Source organism: Ornithorhynchus anatinus, chromosome 21 (genome assembly GCF_004115215.2).
Source record: "Ornithorhynchus anatinus isolate Pmale09 chromosome 21, mOrnAna1.pri.v4, whole genome shotgun sequence".
In the NCBI taxonomy this organism is placed as follows: domain Eukaryota; kingdom Metazoa; phylum Chordata; class Mammalia; order Monotremata; family Ornithorhynchidae; genus Ornithorhynchus; species Ornithorhynchus anatinus.
In genome coordinates this window covers 16,849,622-16,868,378 of record NC_041748.1, presented here as the reverse complement: position 1 = coordinate 16,868,378, position 18,757 = coordinate 16,849,622, and the positions used below count along the sequence as shown (strand labels likewise).

General features: G+C 54.4%; 2 protein-coding genes across 6 annotated transcripts in view; one reads left to right on the top strand and one right to left on the bottom strand.

Moving 5' to 3' along the window:
- SMPD4 (sphingomyelin phosphodiesterase 4) overlaps window positions 1-9,785 on the bottom strand; it is a 31,123-nt gene extending 21,338 nt beyond the window's left edge. Inside the window, exons 1-10 of one of the 3 annotated variants that reach the window (XM_029048999.2) lie at window positions 9,633-9,785; window positions 7,698-7,819; window positions 6,729-6,803; window positions 5,689-5,775; window positions 4,613-4,755; window positions 3,963-4,038; window positions 3,088-3,196; window positions 2,879-2,931; window positions 2,270-2,421; window positions 269-401 (exon numbers count right to left, since the gene is read on the bottom strand). In XM_029048999.2, the coding sequence (XP_028904832.1) occupies window positions 269-401; window positions 2,270-2,421; window positions 2,879-2,931; window positions 3,088-3,196; window positions 3,963-4,038; window positions 4,613-4,755; window positions 5,689-5,775; window positions 6,729-6,767 (792 nt within the window). In that variant the 5' untranslated portion in view covers window positions 6,768-6,803; window positions 7,698-7,819; window positions 9,633-9,785. The remainder of the gene's footprint in view (window positions 1-268; window positions 402-2,269; window positions 2,422-2,878; window positions 2,932-3,087; window positions 3,197-3,962; window positions 4,039-4,612; window positions 4,756-5,688; window positions 5,776-6,728; window positions 6,804-7,697; window positions 7,820-9,632) is intronic. The other 2 variants (XM_029049002.2, XM_029049001.2) reach the window with 2 other exon arrangements.
- A 2,553-nt stretch (window positions 9,786-12,338) lies between these two features.
- On the top strand, window positions 12,339-18,757 carry LOC100092217 (zinc finger protein 92 homolog). 3 transcript variants are annotated; one of them, XM_029048995.2, is made up of 5 exons: window positions 12,339-12,405; window positions 12,930-13,061; window positions 14,645-14,771; window positions 16,563-16,676; window positions 17,392-18,757. In XM_029048995.2, exons 2-5 carry the CDS (start codon window positions 13,008-13,010, stop codon window positions 18,747-18,749), a joined length of 1,653 nt encoding a protein of 550 aa, XP_028904828.1. In that variant the 5' UTR covers window positions 12,339-12,405; window positions 12,930-13,007; the 3' UTR covers window positions 18,750-18,757. The 3 variants fall into 3 exon arrangements, with proteins under 3 accessions (XP_028904828.1, XP_028904830.1, XP_028904831.1); XM_029048997.2 differs by lacking the exon at window positions 12,339-12,405 and having other exon boundaries at window positions 12,787-13,061; window positions 17,395-18,757; XM_029048998.2 differs by lacking the exons at window positions 12,339-12,405; window positions 12,930-13,061 and having other exon boundaries at window positions 14,688-14,771; window positions 16,598-16,676.

Below are 18,757 nucleotides of genomic sequence, written 5' to 3'. Positions count from 1 at the left end.
AAACCCCATTTTACAGTTGGAAAAGACATTGAGGCGCAGGGAAGCGAAGTGACTTGCCTAAGGTCACCCAGCAGGCAAGCGGCAGAGCCGAGATGAGAACCCAGGTCCTCCGACTCGCGGGCCTGGGCTCTTTCCCCGAGGCCCCGCTGCTGCTCAAACTCCTGGGGTCCGGCAGGAACGGAGAGGGCAGAGAGGAGAGGCCCACCTCCCACGCATTCCCCTGGCCACCACCAAGGTAAGGCAGAAGGAAAGGAGACTCTCATCTCACCTGGAGCAGGGTCTCAGACCTCCAGATCTCCTGGGAGGCGGGATCAGCGTTTACCGACGGCTGGTGAGAAATATGGCGCTTCAGGAGGCTGGTGTGGTGCAGGCCGTAGGAACTGAATGGAATCGCCGGGGATCTGGCAAAGACCGAAGTCCACGCTGATGTGCGGCATCCCGTAAATCCCCCTGCTCCTAGCCGACGGTGCTGCAACTTCCCCCCCATCACCCTCCCTCTCTCTTTCCCATCCCCTCAAACGACAACCCTGGGGAACCCAGGGGTCGAGCTGAGGTCTGCTGGATCGGTTTGGCTCTCAAGACCCCCTAATAATAAAATTATGGTGCTTGCTAAGCGCTTACTCCATGCCAAGCACTGTTCTAAACTGTTAGTTTGGACACGGTCTCTATCCCACATGGGGCTCACACTCTTATCCCCGTTTTCCAGATGGGGAAACCGAGGCACACACAGCAGACACGTGGCGGAGGCAGGATTAGAACCCACGTTCTTCCGACTCCCAGGCCCATGTTCTAGCCACCAAGCAACAGTGCTTCTCTAACGGAAGTTTCCCTCAGCTTCTTGTTTCTAGACTTAAAGTCGGCGCCCTAAGAAGGACCAGGATTGCTTATGATCTGATCTTATATCCGGCCCAGTGCTTAGTACAGTGCTTGGCATGGAACAAGGGCTTAACAAACACCACAACCATTAGCACTGTTAAGGTCACATCTCCTCCAAGAGGCCTTCTCCGATTAAGCCTTCTTTTCCTCAGCTCGCTCTGCCTTCCGTGTCATCTGTGCATTAAGATCTGTGACTTTTGGGCATTTGATATTCGCCCCACCTGCAACCCCACAGCGCTTACGTATAAATCTTTAAATTATATATTATAAATTATTTATTCATATTATTTTGTGTCTTCCCCTCTAGACTGTAAGCTCGCTACAGGCAGGGAACGTGACTGCTAATTCTGTTGTACAGGACTCTCCCGAGTGCTTATTACAGTGCTCTACACATAGTAAGCGTTCAATAGATTCCACTGATTTTCGGCATTTATATCAAATAAATTTCTATTTTTATTATTTGCTGCCCAATAGAACAGTCCAGCAGAGCCAAAACCCAGCCTCCTCAACTAGCTCGCTGGACCCTTGAAATACCCCTCTTAGGGACAGACACGAATCAGCACCCCCATTTTACAGAGGAGGAAACTGACGCCCCAAGAAGTCAAATGACTCATCCAAGATCACCCAGCACGTTGGGGCCGGGGTTAGAACCCGGTTCTTCTAATAATTACAGTGGTATCCATCAGGGGCTTCTGTGAGGGGGAGGGGGCACTTGGACCATTTGCTAGATAGACGATCAGATGAGAGGCAGCCCCTGACCCCCCACGGGGTTTACGATCTAGTCAAGCGCTTAGTACAGTGCTCTGTACACAGTAAGCGCTCAATAAATACCATCGAGTGATTCCGATTGACACAGGGAGAGCGCTAGAGAGACCCGGTGTCTTTGGGTCTGGGAAGTTTACCCAGTGGGCCGCTTCCTTCCCAGCGCAATTCCCCAAGGCCGAGAGGTTTGGGTATGATGAGGCAGGGCCGACGCTAGAATGGACGGTGAATCTCGCCCTTTACCAGATGGCTCACATTTCCGGGGGTTCTAGGTAAATGCAGGCCAGTCAAGGAAGTTAATGACACCAAACAAAATATCTCTGAGGAAAAAAATCAGTCCTGCTGCGGGGAGTTGGGGTAGACCAAAGAAAAAAGGAAAAAAAACCCCAAAAACCACATACACCAAATGTTTCTGACTAAATTCCCAAACGACTGAGATCACAGCCCCCCGCCCCCACCACATCCTGCATCGCAAATTCCAAAGCGGGTGACTGGCATTTTGCTGGGGGTGGGTACCCGAAGTGACCCGAAGACAACCTCCGCTGTCTGTCCCTCGGGGTCACAAGTCCTGAATGCCAACGCCGACCTTGTCTCCAGCCTGCCCCAACCCAAGGGGCCTCGGAGGCCTTACCTGGGGGCCGGCGGGGGGATGGCACCCCCGGGGTTGGAGGAAGGCGGCGGGGGGACGTTGCCCTCCGTGGGCAGGAACCAGGTCAGGTAGCGGTCCACCAGGACGAAATAGGCGCAGTCGGAGGTGCGGACGTGATGGGACAAGGGAGCGCTCTGGAAGACAAAGCCAATCTGCAGCGGGCAGCGGCCCCAGGGGCGCGTGGTACCCGCCGTCCACGATCGCTGCGGTCAATCTCTTCCCGGGGGGCCGCCTCGTATGCCCCACGTATGCCCCACAGCGTGGGGCCAATGTCACTTTCGTTGTATTGTACTTTCCTAAGCAATCAGGACAGTGCTCTGTTCGCTGTAAGCACTTACTAAATATGACTGATGAGTGAATGAATGGCCAGTGGGTCCCGGGGGGCAGCCCTGGGGCTTCCATTTTTTTTTTAATGGAATTTATTAAGTGTTTACTATGTGCCAGGCACTGTTTTAAGTGCTGGGGTAGAGCTCCACACGCAAAATCCCAGTCCCCCCGAACCCCCCTGCCAACCCTCTCCCGACCAGATCACCCTTCTAGTCTCGGGCTTTGCCCAGATGAAGGGAGCAGGGAAATCTCAACCAGACATACCCTCTGGGTGATGAGGCTCAGTGCGAAGCAGAACATATAGTACTCGAACGGATATGAAATGAGTGTCAAGGACACAAAAGGGAAAAGACCGTGCTGAAACCCGAGTGGAAAAGAGGACCTTCAGTCACGACGCCCAAAGTGGAGACGACCCGAGCCTCGCCGCCCGCTTCTACCCTCTGCTTCTCAATTCCGCCTCTGGAAAAGGATACTCAGGGCCAAGTTCAGGCCCAGGCCGCCCGCCTGCGGGAACTGGATTTTGTTGTGGTACAGGGGACACTCTGGGAGGACACGCTCCTGAATCGAGACTCTCACAGGGCCCTGGAAATCAGGCCATCGGTTAGTGCTATTTACTGAGCGCTTACCGCGGGCAGAGCACTGAACTAAGCACTTGGGAAAGTTAAATACAGAATAAAATCAATAAATAAAAACAGAGCAGGAAATGAGGGAACAACTAACCCCATCGGTTCAGCTGCCAACAGCTGGCCACTGGCACAACTGCCTTGGCAAGGTGTAGGGCAGGAATCGGAAGAGGGCCGTCTCTCCCCAGCCCAGGGTTGCGGGCCGACGGGTGGAAAGGGCCACCTGCTCTCCCCCCTTCAAAGCCTTATCGAAGACCCATCTCCTCCAAGAAGGCTTCCCTGACCAAGCCCTCCTTTCCTCTTCTCCCACTCCCTTCTGCCTCTCTGTGACTTGCTCCATTCATTCATCCCCACTCCCAGACCTACGGCCCTTAGGTATATTAATGTGTCTCCCCCTCTAGACTTTGAGCTCATCGTGGACAAGGAATGCATCCATTTATTGTTCTACTGTATTCTCCCAAGCGCTTAGTACAGTGTTCTGCCCACAGTAAGTGCTCAATAAATGCGACTGAATTGAAAATGGAGGATGGTAGTTTGGAAAACACCCAACCAGGCTGCACTTCGCTTGGAGACTACGGCATCAACAGTGGGGATCTCAGCCCGAAAAGGCTCTGGGGAGGTGGCCCGTCCGGCCACCATGGTGCTCCATCCAGCCACCACCACCCCCCCAGCCTGGTCTGGCACCCGCCAGCAGCGGGAGAGACGCTCCCGAGGTGGTTACTCACGGGGAGGCAGGAGACGGGGAAGTCGTATCGATATTCCTCAGCTTGCAGTTTGTAGACCAGCTTCATCATGGGGCCGCTGAAAAACAGGCTCGGTGACTATCCCACGGGGCACCTGCCCCAAACCCAATGCGTTCATTTGCCCCTCGGGGCGGGGAATGGAAATCTTAACTCTGAGGAGAGACTGTTGGTTTTCTTTTGTTTACAGTATTTGTTCAGTGCTTACTATGTGCCGGCCCCGCTCGAAGGCCTGGGGTAGGTACAGTCCCAGTCTCACGTGGGGCTCAGTCTTAAATCCGTATTTGACAGATGAGGTAACTGAGGCACGGAGGAGTGCCTCAGGTCACCCAGCAGATGAGTGGCAGAGCTGGGATTAGATCCCAGGTCCTTCTGATTCCCAAGTCTGTGCTCTATCCACTAGGCCACGCTGCTTATAGTATAAGCGCGCGCATACACTCTCTCTCGCTGTCAGTCAGTTGTACTTAGAGTGCTTACTGTGTGCAGAGCACTGTACAACAGTATTGTTCAATAGAACAACGAACACGTTCCCTGCCCACAACGAGCTTACAGTCTAGAGTCTCCGAGAGACTCTCCATCCCTCCGCCAACTCCCCTCCCCCCGCGGTGGGCCCCACCGGCCACCGCCAAGCTGACCTCGGATCGAGGAACTCCACGGCGACGTTGAACTCGGCGGGGTTCACCCGTCCTTGCAGACAGCGGAGATTCCAGCCGAGGAGGACACCGTCCAGGCTGCCGAAGATGGTCTCCACCAGCCACGGGAAAATCGCGTGCAGCTCCTGCGGGTGGGAAGGGGGGGTGGCGGAGAGGAGTCACCCGGCGGGGGGTGCGGGTCAACGCTCCGGCCACGAGGCCGGGTCCAAGCGCGTGGGCGGCCCGGCCGGCGCTGAAGACCCCTGGGGCCTCCGTCCCACGGGGCGCCCCGAAGACAAGAGGTCTTCCCCTGCCCCCAACTTCACCCTGATCAAATGAACGTCCGACTCACCAAGAGGCCCCAGGGTTTCACCGCCAACCCGGGGGCCCCGCTCGGCCAATGGGGGCCCCGAAACTACCACCTTCAGTATTTCCAATGCCCAAAAGGGACTGGACTAAAGAGTAGGCAGGGGGTGGGGGTGTTTGGAATACCCCAGTCCAAAAAGACAGGGGGTTCCAGCATGCGGCAGGTATTGAGCTTCTTTCGAATGACAGGCACTTATCTCTCAAGGAAAATGGGCACAATTTGGTGAGAGTTTGGACAAGGGCAGGAGAGGCGAGGAGGCCAAAAAGACAAAATCGATCACAGCTTGCAAGGGGGAGGGGCAGAGAGGAGAGAGGCAGGACTGCCCAAAGAGCCAAGCGGGAGGAGGGGAGCTCAGAGAAGTCAGCAAAAGCACCAGGCAAGAACCGTGACGTAGATCAGGATGGCTCAATTAAACTAATAATAATAGTGATGATGGCATTTAAGCCCTTACTATGTGCCAGGTTTACTAAGCGCTGGGGTGGATAGGAGCAAATCGAGTTGGACACAGTCCCTGTCCCACGTGGGGCTCCCTGTCTCAATCCCCATTTTCGGGATGAGGTAACTGAGGCACAGAAAAGTGAAATGACTTGCCCAAGGTGACAGAGCAGACAAGCGACGGAGTCCCTGTTTTGATTTTCACCAACTCAACTTCATCCGGGGGCAGCCAGAGGACCCAAGGGATTGAGCGGAGCGAGACCAGTTGGACTGTTACCTTGGCTGGAAAATCATCAATGATTTTCACCAGATCGTGGCATCTCTGGCTGAAGGGCTTGTTCATGTGATCTGCCTTCAGGCTGGCCTGGAATAAGAAGAGATGACAATCCAAAACATCCTTTCTCTACACTGGAAGCTCTCTGTGGACAAGGATCGGGTCTACCGTCTCCGGGACTAGACTCTCTCCAGCAGCATGGCATAGTGGATAGAGGCTGTGACTGGAGTCAGAAGGATGCGGGTTTTAATCCACCGTGGTTTTAATCCACGCCACGATGATACCCAACCAGGCCTCCCCCCGCCATTTCAACGAGGCAGAAGGGTCAACGAGGTCGCAGAATTCTTCCCTCCGTCGGGAAAAGCTACTTTGGGAGGGCTCCGATCTGGGAAATATCCCTCCTCGCCCCCTCCTACCTCACCTCCCTTCTCTCTTTCTACTGCCCACCCCGCACGCTCCGCTCCTCTGCCGCTCACCTCCTCACCGTGCCCCGTTCTCACCTGTCCCGCCGTCGACCTCTGGCCCACGTCCTCCCGCTGTCCTGGAATGCCCTCCCTCCTCACCTCTGCATAACTCATTCTCTTCCCTTCTTCAAAGCCCCGAGAGCTCACCTCCTCCAAGAGGCCTTCCCAGACTGAGATTCCCCTTTCCTCTGTTCCCTCTCCGCCCTCCGCTCCCTCTCCCTTCTCCCCTTCACCTCCCCTCAGCTAAGCCCCCTTTCCCTCTGCTCCTCCCCTCACCCCCAGCACTGTGCTCATTTGTATAAATTTTTATTACCCTATTTATTTTAATGAGGTGTACATCCCCTCGATTCTATTTATCGTGACTATGTTGTCTTATTTTTGTCTGTCTGTCTCCCCCGATTAGACTGTGAGCCCGTCACTGGGCAGGGATTGTCTCTATCCTGTTGCCGAATTGTCCATTCCAAGCGCTTAGTACAGTGCTCTGCACATAGTAAGCGCTCAATAAATACTATTGAATGAATGAATAACCACTGACACGTCGCGCTCGCTCTAGAATCCACCCATGAGGTCGATACTTACCAGCAAAAAGCTAGGCTGCTGCAAGGGAGGAAAAGCCATGACTGTCTCAGGATAGATCACAGACTGGGCCAGTTTCTGGAAAAGGTTAGAGAGAAACAACAATACAAAAATCTCTAAACAAACGCTTCTGATATCATTAATAATAAGTGTTTCTTAAGCCCTTACTATGTGCCAAGCATTGTTCTAAGAGCTGGGGTAAAGACAAGATCTTCAGGTCCCACATGGGGCTCAGTGCCTAAGTAGGAGGGAGAACAGATTTTAAATCCCCATTTTGCAGATGAGGGAACTGAGGCAAAGAGAAATTAAGTGACTTGACCAGGGTCACGTGGCAGTTAAGTGGTGGAGAAGGGACTACAACCCACGTTCTCTGACTCCCAGGCCCGTGCTCTTTCCACTAGGCCATGCTGCTTCCCTATCAGTGCTAGAAGGTATTATTATTAATAATAATAATAATAAAGCCTTGAGGGACCAGCCCAAGGGGAGGGACCGTGGCTGTGGGTCCTGAGTCCTGGGTTCCAATCCCAGCCCACCGTGCGACTTGAGGGATTCGGCTCTACTACTTGTCTGCGTGTGGCCTTGGGCAAGTCACTTCACTTCTCTGCGCCTCAGTTGCCTCATCTGTACAGTGGGGACAAAGTGTGTGAGCCCCACGCGGGACAAGAACTGCGTCCAACCTGACTAGCTTGTATCCATCCCAGCGCTTAGTACAGTGCCTGGCATATGGTAAGCGCTTAACAGATATCAACTATTATGATGACTATTATTAATGATAATAATAAGCACTTATATCTGCCAAGCCCTGTTCTAAGCACCAGGACAGATACATGTTAATCAGGTTGGAGACCATCCCTGTCCCACATGGGGCTCGCGATCTAAGTAGGAGGGAAAAAGGATTTAATCTCCGTTGTTACAGATGAGGAAAACAAGGCACGGTGAACGGACTCGCCCAAGGTCACCGATAATACTCACTGGGTATCTACTGGGGGCACAGGATTAAGACCTCAGAAAACCGGCTCACGAGTCTTGGGTTCAACCCAGCCACCAGCTCTGGAGCAGGACTGTCTCTTCACAACTGCAAACTGCCCTGGGGCCTGAAAGAAGTTATAGTCATTTGGGAGACGCCCCCACAATCAGGGCTGCACCCCTCAACACCAACTCACCCCTCAAAAGTAGCGAGGGAGCCAAACTCAACCGCCACCCCCTCCCAAAAAGCAGTGAGGGACAAAGGAGAAGCAGCATGGCACGGGGTTAGAGCACGGGGTTGGGAGTCAGGAGGTCATGGGTTCTAATCCCAGCTCCGCCACTTTGCTGGGTGACCTTAGGCAAGCCACTTCACTTCTCTGGGCCTCAGTTGCCTCATCTGTAAAAGGGATATGAAGGCTGTGAGCCCCACGGGGGAGAACCTGATTACCTTGTATCTACCTCTGTGCTTAGAACAGTGTTTGGCACATAGTAAGCGCTTTACAAATACCATCCTTATTATGTGCCAGGTACTGTATTAAGCACAGGGGTGGAAACAAGCAAATCAGGATGGACAGAGCCCCTATCCCACGTGGGGCTCACTGTCTCCATCCCCATTTTAGAACAGTGCTTGGCACATAGTAAGCGCTTAATAAATACCGTGATTATTATTATTATTACAAGCAAATCAGGTTGGACACAGTTCCTGTCCCACGTCTGCATCCCTATTTTGGGGCAGTGCTTGGCACATAGTAAGGGCTTAATACCAACATCCTCATTTTCCAGATGAGGTCCCTGAGGCCCAGGGAAGTGAAGTGACTTGCCCAGGGCCCCAAAGCGGTCGAGTGGAGGAAACAGGATTAGAACCCAGGACCTTCTGGCTCCCAGGTGGAAATTTAGTGGGCGGCTGGCTTGGCCTCCTTCCCCTTCCCCAGCATGGCTTAGTAGCAAGAGCCCGGGCTGGGGGAGTCGGAAATCGTGAGTTCTAATCCTATCCTGGCCACTGATCAGCTGTGTGACCTTGGGCAAGTCACTTCACTCCTCAGGGCCTCAATGACCTCCTCTGTAAAATGGGGATGGAGACTGAGAGCCCCACGTGGGACAACCTCATTGCCTGTATCTCTCCCAGCGCTTAGAACAGTGCTTGGCACAGAGCAAGCGCTTAACAAATACCAACATTATTATTCTTCTTACTGCCTTGTATCTCCCCCAGCACTTAGAACAGTGCATGGCACAGAGCAAACGCATTTAACAAATACCAAAATTATTGCCTTGTATCTCCCCCAGCGCTTGGAACAGTGTATGGCACAGAGCAAACGCATTTAACAAATATCAAAATTATTATTATTGCCCTGTATCTCCCCCAGTGCTTAGAACCGTGCAGGGCACAGAGCAAACGCATTTAACAAATATCAAAATTATTATTATTGCCCTGTATCTCCCCCAGTGCTTAGAACCGTGCAGGGCACAGAGCAAACGCATTTAACAAATACCAAAATTATTATTATTGCCCTGTATCTCCCCCAGCGCTTACACCAGTGCATAGCACAGAGCAAAGGCGCTTATCAAATACCAAAATTACTATTATTATTGCCTTGTATCTCCCCTAGCGCTTAGAACAGTGCTTGGCACACAGTAAACGCTGAATAAATACTGTCATAATTAAATACCGTCCTAATTATTATTATTACTAGGCCCCGCTGCCTCGCGCGGCCTCACCTCTCACCTGCCGAGCGCGCGCACCCCCCTGCCCCCCGGGCGGTGACGTCATCACCTCGCGCCCCCCCCCTCCGACCAATCAGCGGTCGCGCCCCCTCACGGCGGGAAGAGAACCAGCGCTTTCTTCCCCCCCACCGCTGACGTCATCGCTCCGCGACCCCCACCGGCCAATCAGCGGCCGCCCCCCCTTCGCGGCGGGAGAAGAGAAGCAGCGCCTTCTCTTACCCCGGTCCAGTCGGGCGGGCCCCGCTCCCTCTCTCCCGAGGTGAAGCCGAAGGCTTTGCAGAAGGGAGGAAGAAGAAGAAGAAGCCACCGCCGCCGCTCCCGGGAGCAACCTGCGGCGGAGGAGCGGGAGGAAATCCCCGGCGCCGGGAAGGGGCGGGATGTGACAGCGGCGACGCCCCGCCCCTATGACGTCACCAAGGGGCGGGGCGCGGGTTAGGGCGCGCGCGCACCCTCCTTTGAGGCCCCGCCCCTACTGTGTCACGTGAGGGGGGCGGGATTTGAAGTGATGGACGGGACACGCAGCCTATAAGCGCCCGCTTAACGACGTCATAGGCGGGAAAAGCCGCTCTTCTCATCTGGCCACGCCCCCTTGTGACGTCATGTGAGGGGCGGGGGTTCGTGAGCGGGAGGCCCCGCCCCCACCCTCCTCAGGGCAGCCTGGCCTAGTCGTGCGATCGTACTTATTGAGCGCCTAATGGGTGCGAAGCACTGTCCTAAACGCTTGGATTGGTCAATTAGGCAACAGCAAGAGACCATCCCTGCCTAACACCGTCTATAAAGCCTCGTGGCAAGAGCAGGGGCAGCGTGGCTCAGGGGAAAGAGGCTGGGCTGGGGAGTCAGGGGTCATGGGTTCGAATCCCACCACTGTCAGATGTGTGACTTTGGGCCAGTCACTTCACTTCCCTGGGCCTCAGTTCCTTCATCGGTAAAAGGGGGATGAAGACTGGGAGCCCCACGGGGGACCACCTCATAATAATAATAATGTGGGTATTTGTTAAGCGCTTACTATGTGCAGAGCACTGCTCTAAGCGCTGGGGGAGAGACAGGGTCATCAGGTTGTCCCTCGTGGGGCTCCCAGTCTTCATCCCCAGTTTACAGATGGGGTAACTGAGGCCCAGAGAAGTGAAGTGACTCGCCCACAGTCACCCAGCTGACAAGTGGCAGAGCCGGAATTCGAACCCATGACCCCTGACTCCCAGGCTCTTTCCACTGAGCCACACTGCTTCGATGACCCTGTATCTACCCCAGTGCTTAGAACAGTGCTCGGCACATAGTAAACACTTAATAAATACCAACATTATTATTATAAAATGGGGATCAAGACTGTGAGTCACGTTGCTTCGATGACCCTGGATCTACCCCAGCGCTTAGAACAGTGCTCAGCACATAGTAAATGCTTAATAAATACCAACATTATTATTATAAAATGGGGATCAAGACTGTGAGTCACACTGCTTCGATGACCCTGTATCTACCCCAGTGCTTAGAACAGTGGTCGGCACATAGTAAACGCTTAATAAATACCAACATTATTATAAAGTGGGGATCAAGACTGTGAGCCCCGCACAGCCTGATCACCTTTTATCCACCCCCAGCGCTTAGAACAGTGCTTTATTGAGCACTTTACCATGTGCACATAGTAAGCACTCAACAAATGCCATTATTATTATTATTATTATGGGCTGGGGGGGTCAGAGGTTGTGGGTTCTAATTCTTCTACTCCGCTTCTCTGCTAACCTCCTCCCTGGGCCTCCTTCTCACCTGTCCCGTCGTCCACCCCCGGCCCACGTCCTACCGCTGTCCTGGAAGGCCCTCCCTCCTCACTTCACTTCTCTGTGCCTCAGTTCCCTCATCTGTCAAATGGGGATGAAGCCTGTGAGCTCCACCTGGGACAACCTGATCACCTTGTATCCCCCCAGTGCTTAGAACAGTGCTTGGCACATAGTAAGCGCTTAACAAATGCCATCATTATTATTACATCCGCCAAACTAACTCTCTTCCCCTCTTCAAAGCCCTACTGAGAGCTCACCTCCTCCAGGAGGCCTTCCCAGATTGAGCCCCCTTTTCCCTCTGCTCCTCCTCTCCTCCCCATTTCCCCTACTCGCCCCTCTGCTCTTCCCCCTTCCCCTCCCCACAGCACTGTGCATATTTCTATATATTATTCATTCCTCTATTTTATTAATTCATTCAATAGTATTTATTGAGCGCTTACTCTGTGCAGAGCACTGTACTAAGCGCTTGGAATGGACAATTCGGCAACAGATAGAGACCATCCCTGCCCATTGACGGGCTCACAGTCTAAACGGGGGAGACAGACAAAAACAAGACAACTTAATCGCAATAAATAGAATTAATGATGTGTAGGTAGCTATGATTCTATTTATCTTGATGGTATTGACGCCTGACCACTTGTTCTGTTGCCCGTCTCCCCCGTTTAATAATAATGTTGGTATTTGTTAAGCGCTTCCTATGTGTCCAGCACTGTTCTAAGCGCTGGGGGAGATCCAGGGTCACCAGGTTGTCCCCCGTAGGGCTCAGTCTTCATCCCCATTTTCCAGATGAGGTCACCGAGGCCCAGAGAAGTGAAGTGACTTGCCCAAGGTCACCCAGCTGACAGGTGGCTTTGGCGGGATTAGAACCCATGACCTCTGACTCCCCAGCCCGGGCTCTTGCCACTGAGCCACGCTGCGATTAGCCTGTGATCCCGTCGTTGGGCAGGGACGGGCTCTCTGTGGCCCAAATGTCCAGTCCAAGTCCAGCGCTCTGCACAGAGTAGGCGCTCAATAAGTAGGAGGGAGTGCAGGACTAGCTGGACGTCTGGGTGGTCCGCGCGTGCGCGTGTGGGGAGGGAGGGGGCGGGTCTGAATCCCCAGGGCCCCGGATGAGGGGCCGCCCCCGGCCCGGCCCCCGGCCCCAGGCCCCACCCCCCGCCGGGCCTAGTCTGTCCTGCTGGGGCCGGCGGGACGGCCAACCTCTCTCCGGACCGGGCCAGGTCCGCCTTCGGGAAGTGCCCACTGCCTCCTTCCTCCTCCTCCTTCTCCTCCTTCTCCTTCCAGGCCCCAGCCCGGCGGCCGGGGGATGGAGCCTGAGCTGGGATGCTCAGGGGGCCGGGGCATGGGACGGGGAGGGGCCAGGGGATGGGGCCTGGGGGGGCCAAGGGACGGGCCAGGGGATGGGGCCTGAGGGGGCCAGGAGTTAGGGCCTGGAGGATCCAGGGAATGGGACCCGATGGGGCCTGGGGGGGCCCGGGGATGGGGTCTGGGGGGCGCCAGGGGATGGAGCCAGAGGGGGCCAGGGGATGGGGCCTGGGGGGTCTGTAGGATGGAGCCTGGAGGGGCCAGGGGATGAGGCCTGAGAGGGCCGGGGGATGGGGCCTGGAGGGGCCAGGGGATGGAGCCTGGGGGTGGAAGGGCCGGACCGTCCCCAGAGGTGTGTGATCCACAGAGTAGAGACTATGGTTGGCGGGTGCCCCCTACTCAGGTCCACTGCTGCTGACCCGGTCCGTGTCTCCTACAGGAACGGACTCTGCAGACGAGGCGGCCTAATCCGGCCAACCCGTCCTAAGGGAGAGGACAGAGTCCCAGAGCGCAGACGATGGCTGAAGCCTCGTGGGGTCCCCACACCTCGGAGAAGAGAGGACTCTGGCAGGTGGGTCTCCCCAGCAGCATCACTCCTCTCCACTGGGTCAGGTCGATCCATCAGCAGTGTTTATTGAGCGCTTTACCGTGTGCAGAGCACTTTAGTAAGCACTTGGGAAAGCCCGGTACAATAGGGTTAGATGACCCGTTCTCCACCAAAAAGGAGCTTGGCTCTGTGACCTTTGGGCATTCGATATTCGCCTCACCCTCAGCCCCACAACACTCATGTACCTATCTGGACTGTAACCTCTTGGTGGTGGGGAACGTGTCTGTTTATTGTTGTGCTGTACTCTCTCAAGCGCTTAGTACAGTCCTCTGCGTACAGTAAGTGCTCAGTAAGTACAATTGAATGAATAAATGATATCTATAAATTATAGTAAATTCCTCATTTCTACTAATATCCGTCTCCCCCTCTGCACCATAATCTCAATGCGGACGGGGTGGCGTGTCTACCAACTCTGTTGTACTCTCCCAAGCGCTTAGTACAGTGCTCTGCACACATTGAGTGCTCAGTAAATACCACTGATGATGAGGAAGGAGCTTCCGGGAGAGGTCACTCCGGCACCTAGATGGTGGGAGTAAAAAGGCCGGGAGAAAGTCCCAAAGACCGGATCCTCTGAGCCGTTCTCTCCCCTGGCCCATGACCGTTTCCAAACTTTCCCTAATGCTTTAGTGACTTCTCTTCCTGGAGTCAGCCCCCAAGATAGTATAACAATATCTGTGGGATTGGTTAAACGCTTACTATGTACCAACCACTGAGTGCTGAGGTGGATACAAGATAATGAAATCGGCTCCAGTCCCCATCCTGCGTGGGGCTCCCAGTCTGAGACTGGAAGAAAGCGCTGGCGTTGTCTAAATACGATTGAATGAATCCCCATTTTACAGGCAAGAGAAGCAAGGTGGGTGATCCGTGGGAGGGAATGTGTCTGTTTATTGTTCTACTGTACTCTCCCCAGCGTTTAGTATAATGCTTTGCACTCAATGGAATGTCCTAATCCCAATCGTAATCCTAACTTTAAGGACGAGATTGTCTCTACCAACCCTGTTGGATTGTACTTTTCTAAGAGCTTAATCACCTCTCAGGGCGGCACCCGGAGAGTTTCCAGTCCTCTACCAGTCTCGACTGTGGGAAAGAGAATCAAGCAGAGGCCTGTCCATTCCATTCCTAGCTTGGGCAGTGGCTAGCGAGCGGCAGGCCATCTGCTGCAAATCAAAACTCCCCCATGCCGGGCAGCGGCGGCACAGGAGAGGGTCGAAGGCGGAGACCGAGGTTTTCTGCGCAGGAGGAGGCGGTGGTAAACCGCTTCCCTATTTTTCCCAAGAAAACTCTACGGATCCATTACCAGAACGATGGCAGACGGAGGTGGGGCGTTCTGGGAGAGGTGTGTCCGTGGCGTCGCTACGGATCGGACGCGACTCAGCCTGAGACGACAGTGAGACCTTAATACAGTACTCTGCGTACAGTATCACGCTCAATAAACACTATTAGTTGAAGGCACTTCGTCGTCATCTTCACCGATGATATCTGTTGAGCGCTTATCCTCTTCAGCGCTGTACTGAGCGCTTGTGTTCCCTGACCACGTGTCATTCCAGGTCCCCGTGACGTTCGAGGATGTGGCCGTCTTCTTGACTCGGGAAGAGTGGTGTCACCTTGACCTTCCCCAGAGGAGCCTCTACAAGGATGTCATGCTGGAGAACTATGACCATGTGGCCTCCCTGGGTAAATAATAATCATTATCATTAATATTATTATGGTATCTGATAAGAGCTTACTACCTGCCCGCCGCTATACTTACCCCTGGGGTGGATTCAAGCAAATCGAGTTGGACACTGTCCCCGTTCCTCATAGTGCTCATAGTCTTAATCCCCGTTATTCAGATGAGGGAACTGAGGCACAGAGCAGTTAAGGGGCTCACCCAGGGTCACACAGCAGACGAGTGGTGGAGCCGGGATTAGAACCCAGAACACGCGGAGCACATTTTTCTTTCGCCCAAGAATGAAGCGCTTAACGAATAACATGATTATTATTATTGATAACAGTTGAGGTATTTGTTGAGCACTTACTATAATAATAACAATTGGGATATTTATTGAGTGCTTTTATTATAATCACAACAACTGCGGGTCCTTGTTAAGGGCTTACGATAATGATAATTGGAATATATGTAAAGTGCTTAATATAATCGTAACAGTTGGGCTATTTGAATGCTTACTATAATAGTACTTGGGCTATTTGTTGAGGGCTTACTATAATAATTGTAGTGTTGAGAGCTTATTGTAATCATAACAATTGGAATATCTGTTGAGTGCTTATTATAATTATTATATTCATTTATCTAATAGTCTTTATAGAGCACACTTAACGGTGTGCAGAGCACTGGTCTAGTAATTAGAATAATGGTTTGTTTGTCCGGTGCTTACTATAATAATGATAACTGAGATACCGTAGTGCTTACTGTAAAATAGTAATGGTAGAATTAAATGCTTAATATAATAATCGTGATGTCAGTTTAGCTTTTGGTAGCAATATTATTTATTAATCGATGAGTTGTATTGATTTGAGAAGCAGCTCCGCCTAGTGAAAAGAGCTTGGCCCTGGGAGTCGGAGGACCCGGGTCCTAATCGCGGCTCCAGCTGGGTGACCTTGGGCAAGTCACTTTGCTTCTCTGGGCCTCTTGTTTCCTCCACTGCAAAATGGGAATTCGATTCCTGTGCTCCTTCCTACTTTGACTGTGAGCCCCATGTGGGATGTAGACGGAATCTGTCCCAGTGCTTAGAATGGTGTTTTTAAACATAAACAACCGTTGAACAAGTACCATAAAAAAAAATCCATCAATGGTATTTATTGAGCGTTTACTGTAGGCGGAGCACTGGGCTAAGTAGTTGGGAGAGTCTGTCAGCACAGAGTTGGCAGTCCCATTCCCTACAGTCTAGAGGGAATCAATGCTGTCGAGTACTTACCGTGTGCAGAGCATTGTACTGAGCACTTGGGAGAGGAAATCACAACAGAGATGGTAGACAAGTTCCCTGCCCGTATCTATAATTTATTTGTTTATATTAATATCTGCCTCCCCCTCTAGACTGGAAGCTCGTTGTGCTCAGGGAATGTCTGTTTATTGTTATATTCGACTCTTCTAAACACTTAGTACAGTGCTCCGCACACACGGCCTAGTGGATAGAGCACAGACCTGGGAGTCAGAAGATCAAGAGTTCTAATCTCGACTCCGCCACTTGTCTTCTGAGTGGCCTCAGGCGAGTCACTTCACTTCTCCGAGCCTCACTTACCTCATCTGTAAAATGGGGATTGAGACGGTGAGCCCCACGTGGGACGGGGACTGTGTCCAACCCGATTGGCTTGTATCACCCCAGCGCTTAGAACGGTGCCTGCCACATAGTAAGCGCTTAACAAATATCACAATTATCACAATAAGCGTTCGATAAATACGATCGACCGACTGACTGCCCACCCCGAGCTTCCAGTGTGCTGTAGCTTTTCCTTCTCCGTGAGCAGGCTTTCCCGTCTCCAAACCCACCGTGATTTTGCAGTTGGAGCGAGGGGTGGAACCGTGGGTGCTAAATACACGGGAAGCAGAGAAGAGGAGGAGCCCGACAGGCGCCAGACGAAGTGAGTTACAAACAAGAACTCTGAGCGAGGGCAGGAGCAGGGACTTTTCATGTGGGCGTTCGGTCCCGTCCAGGGGTTCTCCTCACGCCTCACATGCACACGCTCCGGCAAAACTGACCCTCTCCTCGTCCACTTTGGTCCAATTGCTTGCTTCTCTCCTTGTCCCCTCCTTTGGGCCCGCGGTCGGGGAGCCGAGGGGCGTGGCATAGTGGATAGAGCCCAGGCCTGGGAGTCAGGTCGTGGGTTCTGATCCCGGCTCTGCCACTTGTCTGCTGGGTGCCCTTGGGAGAGTCGCTTCACCTCACTGGGCCTCAGTGACCTCAACTGGAAAATGGGGATTGAGACTGTCACGTGGGACGGGGACTGCATCCAACCCGATATGCTTGTAACCGTCCCAGCTTAGTATGGTGCATAGTAAGCGCTTAAAAAGGAGCCCGATTATCAATCTCCACTATGGGCATAGGGGCATTGTTCTAAACTGGCAATTCTTGCTAAACCCAGCCTGCCTCGTTTCCGACATCTCACTGAGCTCCCGATCCAACTCCTCACTCTGCCCGGTCCCCTCAACCTGCCGCCATTTTGATTTCCAGGGGGGTCCCCTCAAACCGCTTCCTTGCCATCCTCTTGCAGCACCATCAGGCTCCCTCTTTCAGGCCTGTCCGAGCCCCCTAATTAGCCATTCGGTTCATTCTGATCCTTCCATCCTCCCATCCAGCAGGTTCCTCTGTCCCACCGCAAGCAGCCGGTGAAATCGAACCTCCTGCTTCTCTGTCGGCTCGAGAGACCGAGACCGGGATCGGCAGTCTGCCTCCACGGCGGGAAATGTCGCCGAGAGAGGCCCACGAGGTGATGTCAGGGAGACCCCAGTGGGACCCCGAGTGCCGAGGAGCCCGTGAGCGAGAGAGGAGGCCGGAGTGGTGGTGGAGAAGCCAGGAGAGAGCGGGGAGGTTTCGGATACAAGCGGCCGCCACCTCCGGGGAGCCCCGCCTGGCCGGGAACGGACCGGGGCCCCGCTCCGGAGAGAGTTCGGACCCGGCTTCCCGGTGGAGGCCGCCCCCGGCCGGGAACGCCATCGGCAGGCGCCCGGAGGGCGGCCCCGGGAAGCCCCACCTGTGCCGCGAGTGCGGGAAGGGGTTCAAATGGGCATCCAAACTGGTGGAGCACCGGCGACGACACACCGGCGAGAAGCCCTACTCCTGCCCGGCCTGCGGGAAGGCCTTCGGCAACAGCTCCAACCTCATCCGCCACCGGAGGATCCACACCGGCGAGAAGCCCTACGCCTGCCTGGCCTGCGGGAAGGCCTTCCGGAACAGCTCCAACCTGATCGAGCACCAGAGGGTCCACACCGGCGAGAAGTCCTTCGTGTGCCCCGACTGCGGGAAGACCTTCCGCTGGCGCTCCCACTTCGTCCACCACCAGAGGAGCCACCGCGGAGAGAAGCCCTACTCCTGCCCGGACTGCGGGAAGACCTTCAAGTGGACCTCCAAGCTCGTCGAGCATCAGAGGGTCCACACCGGCGAGAAGCCTTACGTCTGCCCCGGCTGCGGGCGAGCCTTCAACCACAGCTCCAACCTGATCCGCCACCAACGGATCCACGCCAAGGAGGGGACGTGGGAGGGGCCCGGGAGCTGGGGCGGCTGCGAGGACCTCGGCACCGAGGACGAGCCCCTCGCGGAGAACGGAGGGGGCCGGGTTTTCGGACAGCAGGGGCCGCGGCCCGGAGGGGAGGAGCCGCACGCGGGCCCTCGGTACGGGGAAGGCTTCGCCCTCGGCTCCGACCTCGTTTGCCACCAGAGGCTTCCCGTCAGGGGGAGGGAATGGCGCCGGGCGGAGGGCGGGAGAACTGCCGACGGGCACGCGGAACCCTCGAGTCCCAAGAGGTTCCCCGCCGGGGATCGGCTCCTCGGGTGGGACGCCCGTGGGAGAACCTGGAGGTGGAGCGTGGAATATCCGCAGGGCCACCCCGGAGGGGAGCCCTCCAGACGGAATGCAAAGAGCGGCCTGGCCTACGAGAAGCAGCGGGGCCCGGTCGATAGAGCCCGGGCCCAGGAGGCAGAAGGAGCCGGGTTCTAGTCCCACAC

Excerpts from the sequence above, each read along its gene's own strand:
- LOC100092217 (XM_029048995.2), top strand. The coding sequence starts at position 13,008 with ATGGCTGAAGCCTCGTGGGGTCCCCACACCTCGGAGAAGAGAGGACTC. Across the intron at positions 13,062-14,644 it reads AGAAGAGAGGACTCTGGCAG|GTCCCCGTGACGTTCGAGGA; the intron begins GTGGGTCTCCCC and ends GTGTCATTCCAG. Across the intron at positions 16,677-17,391 it reads CCCGACAGGCGCCAGACGAA|CAGGTTCCTCTGTCCCACCG; the intron begins GTGAGTTACAAA and ends CCTCCCATCCAG.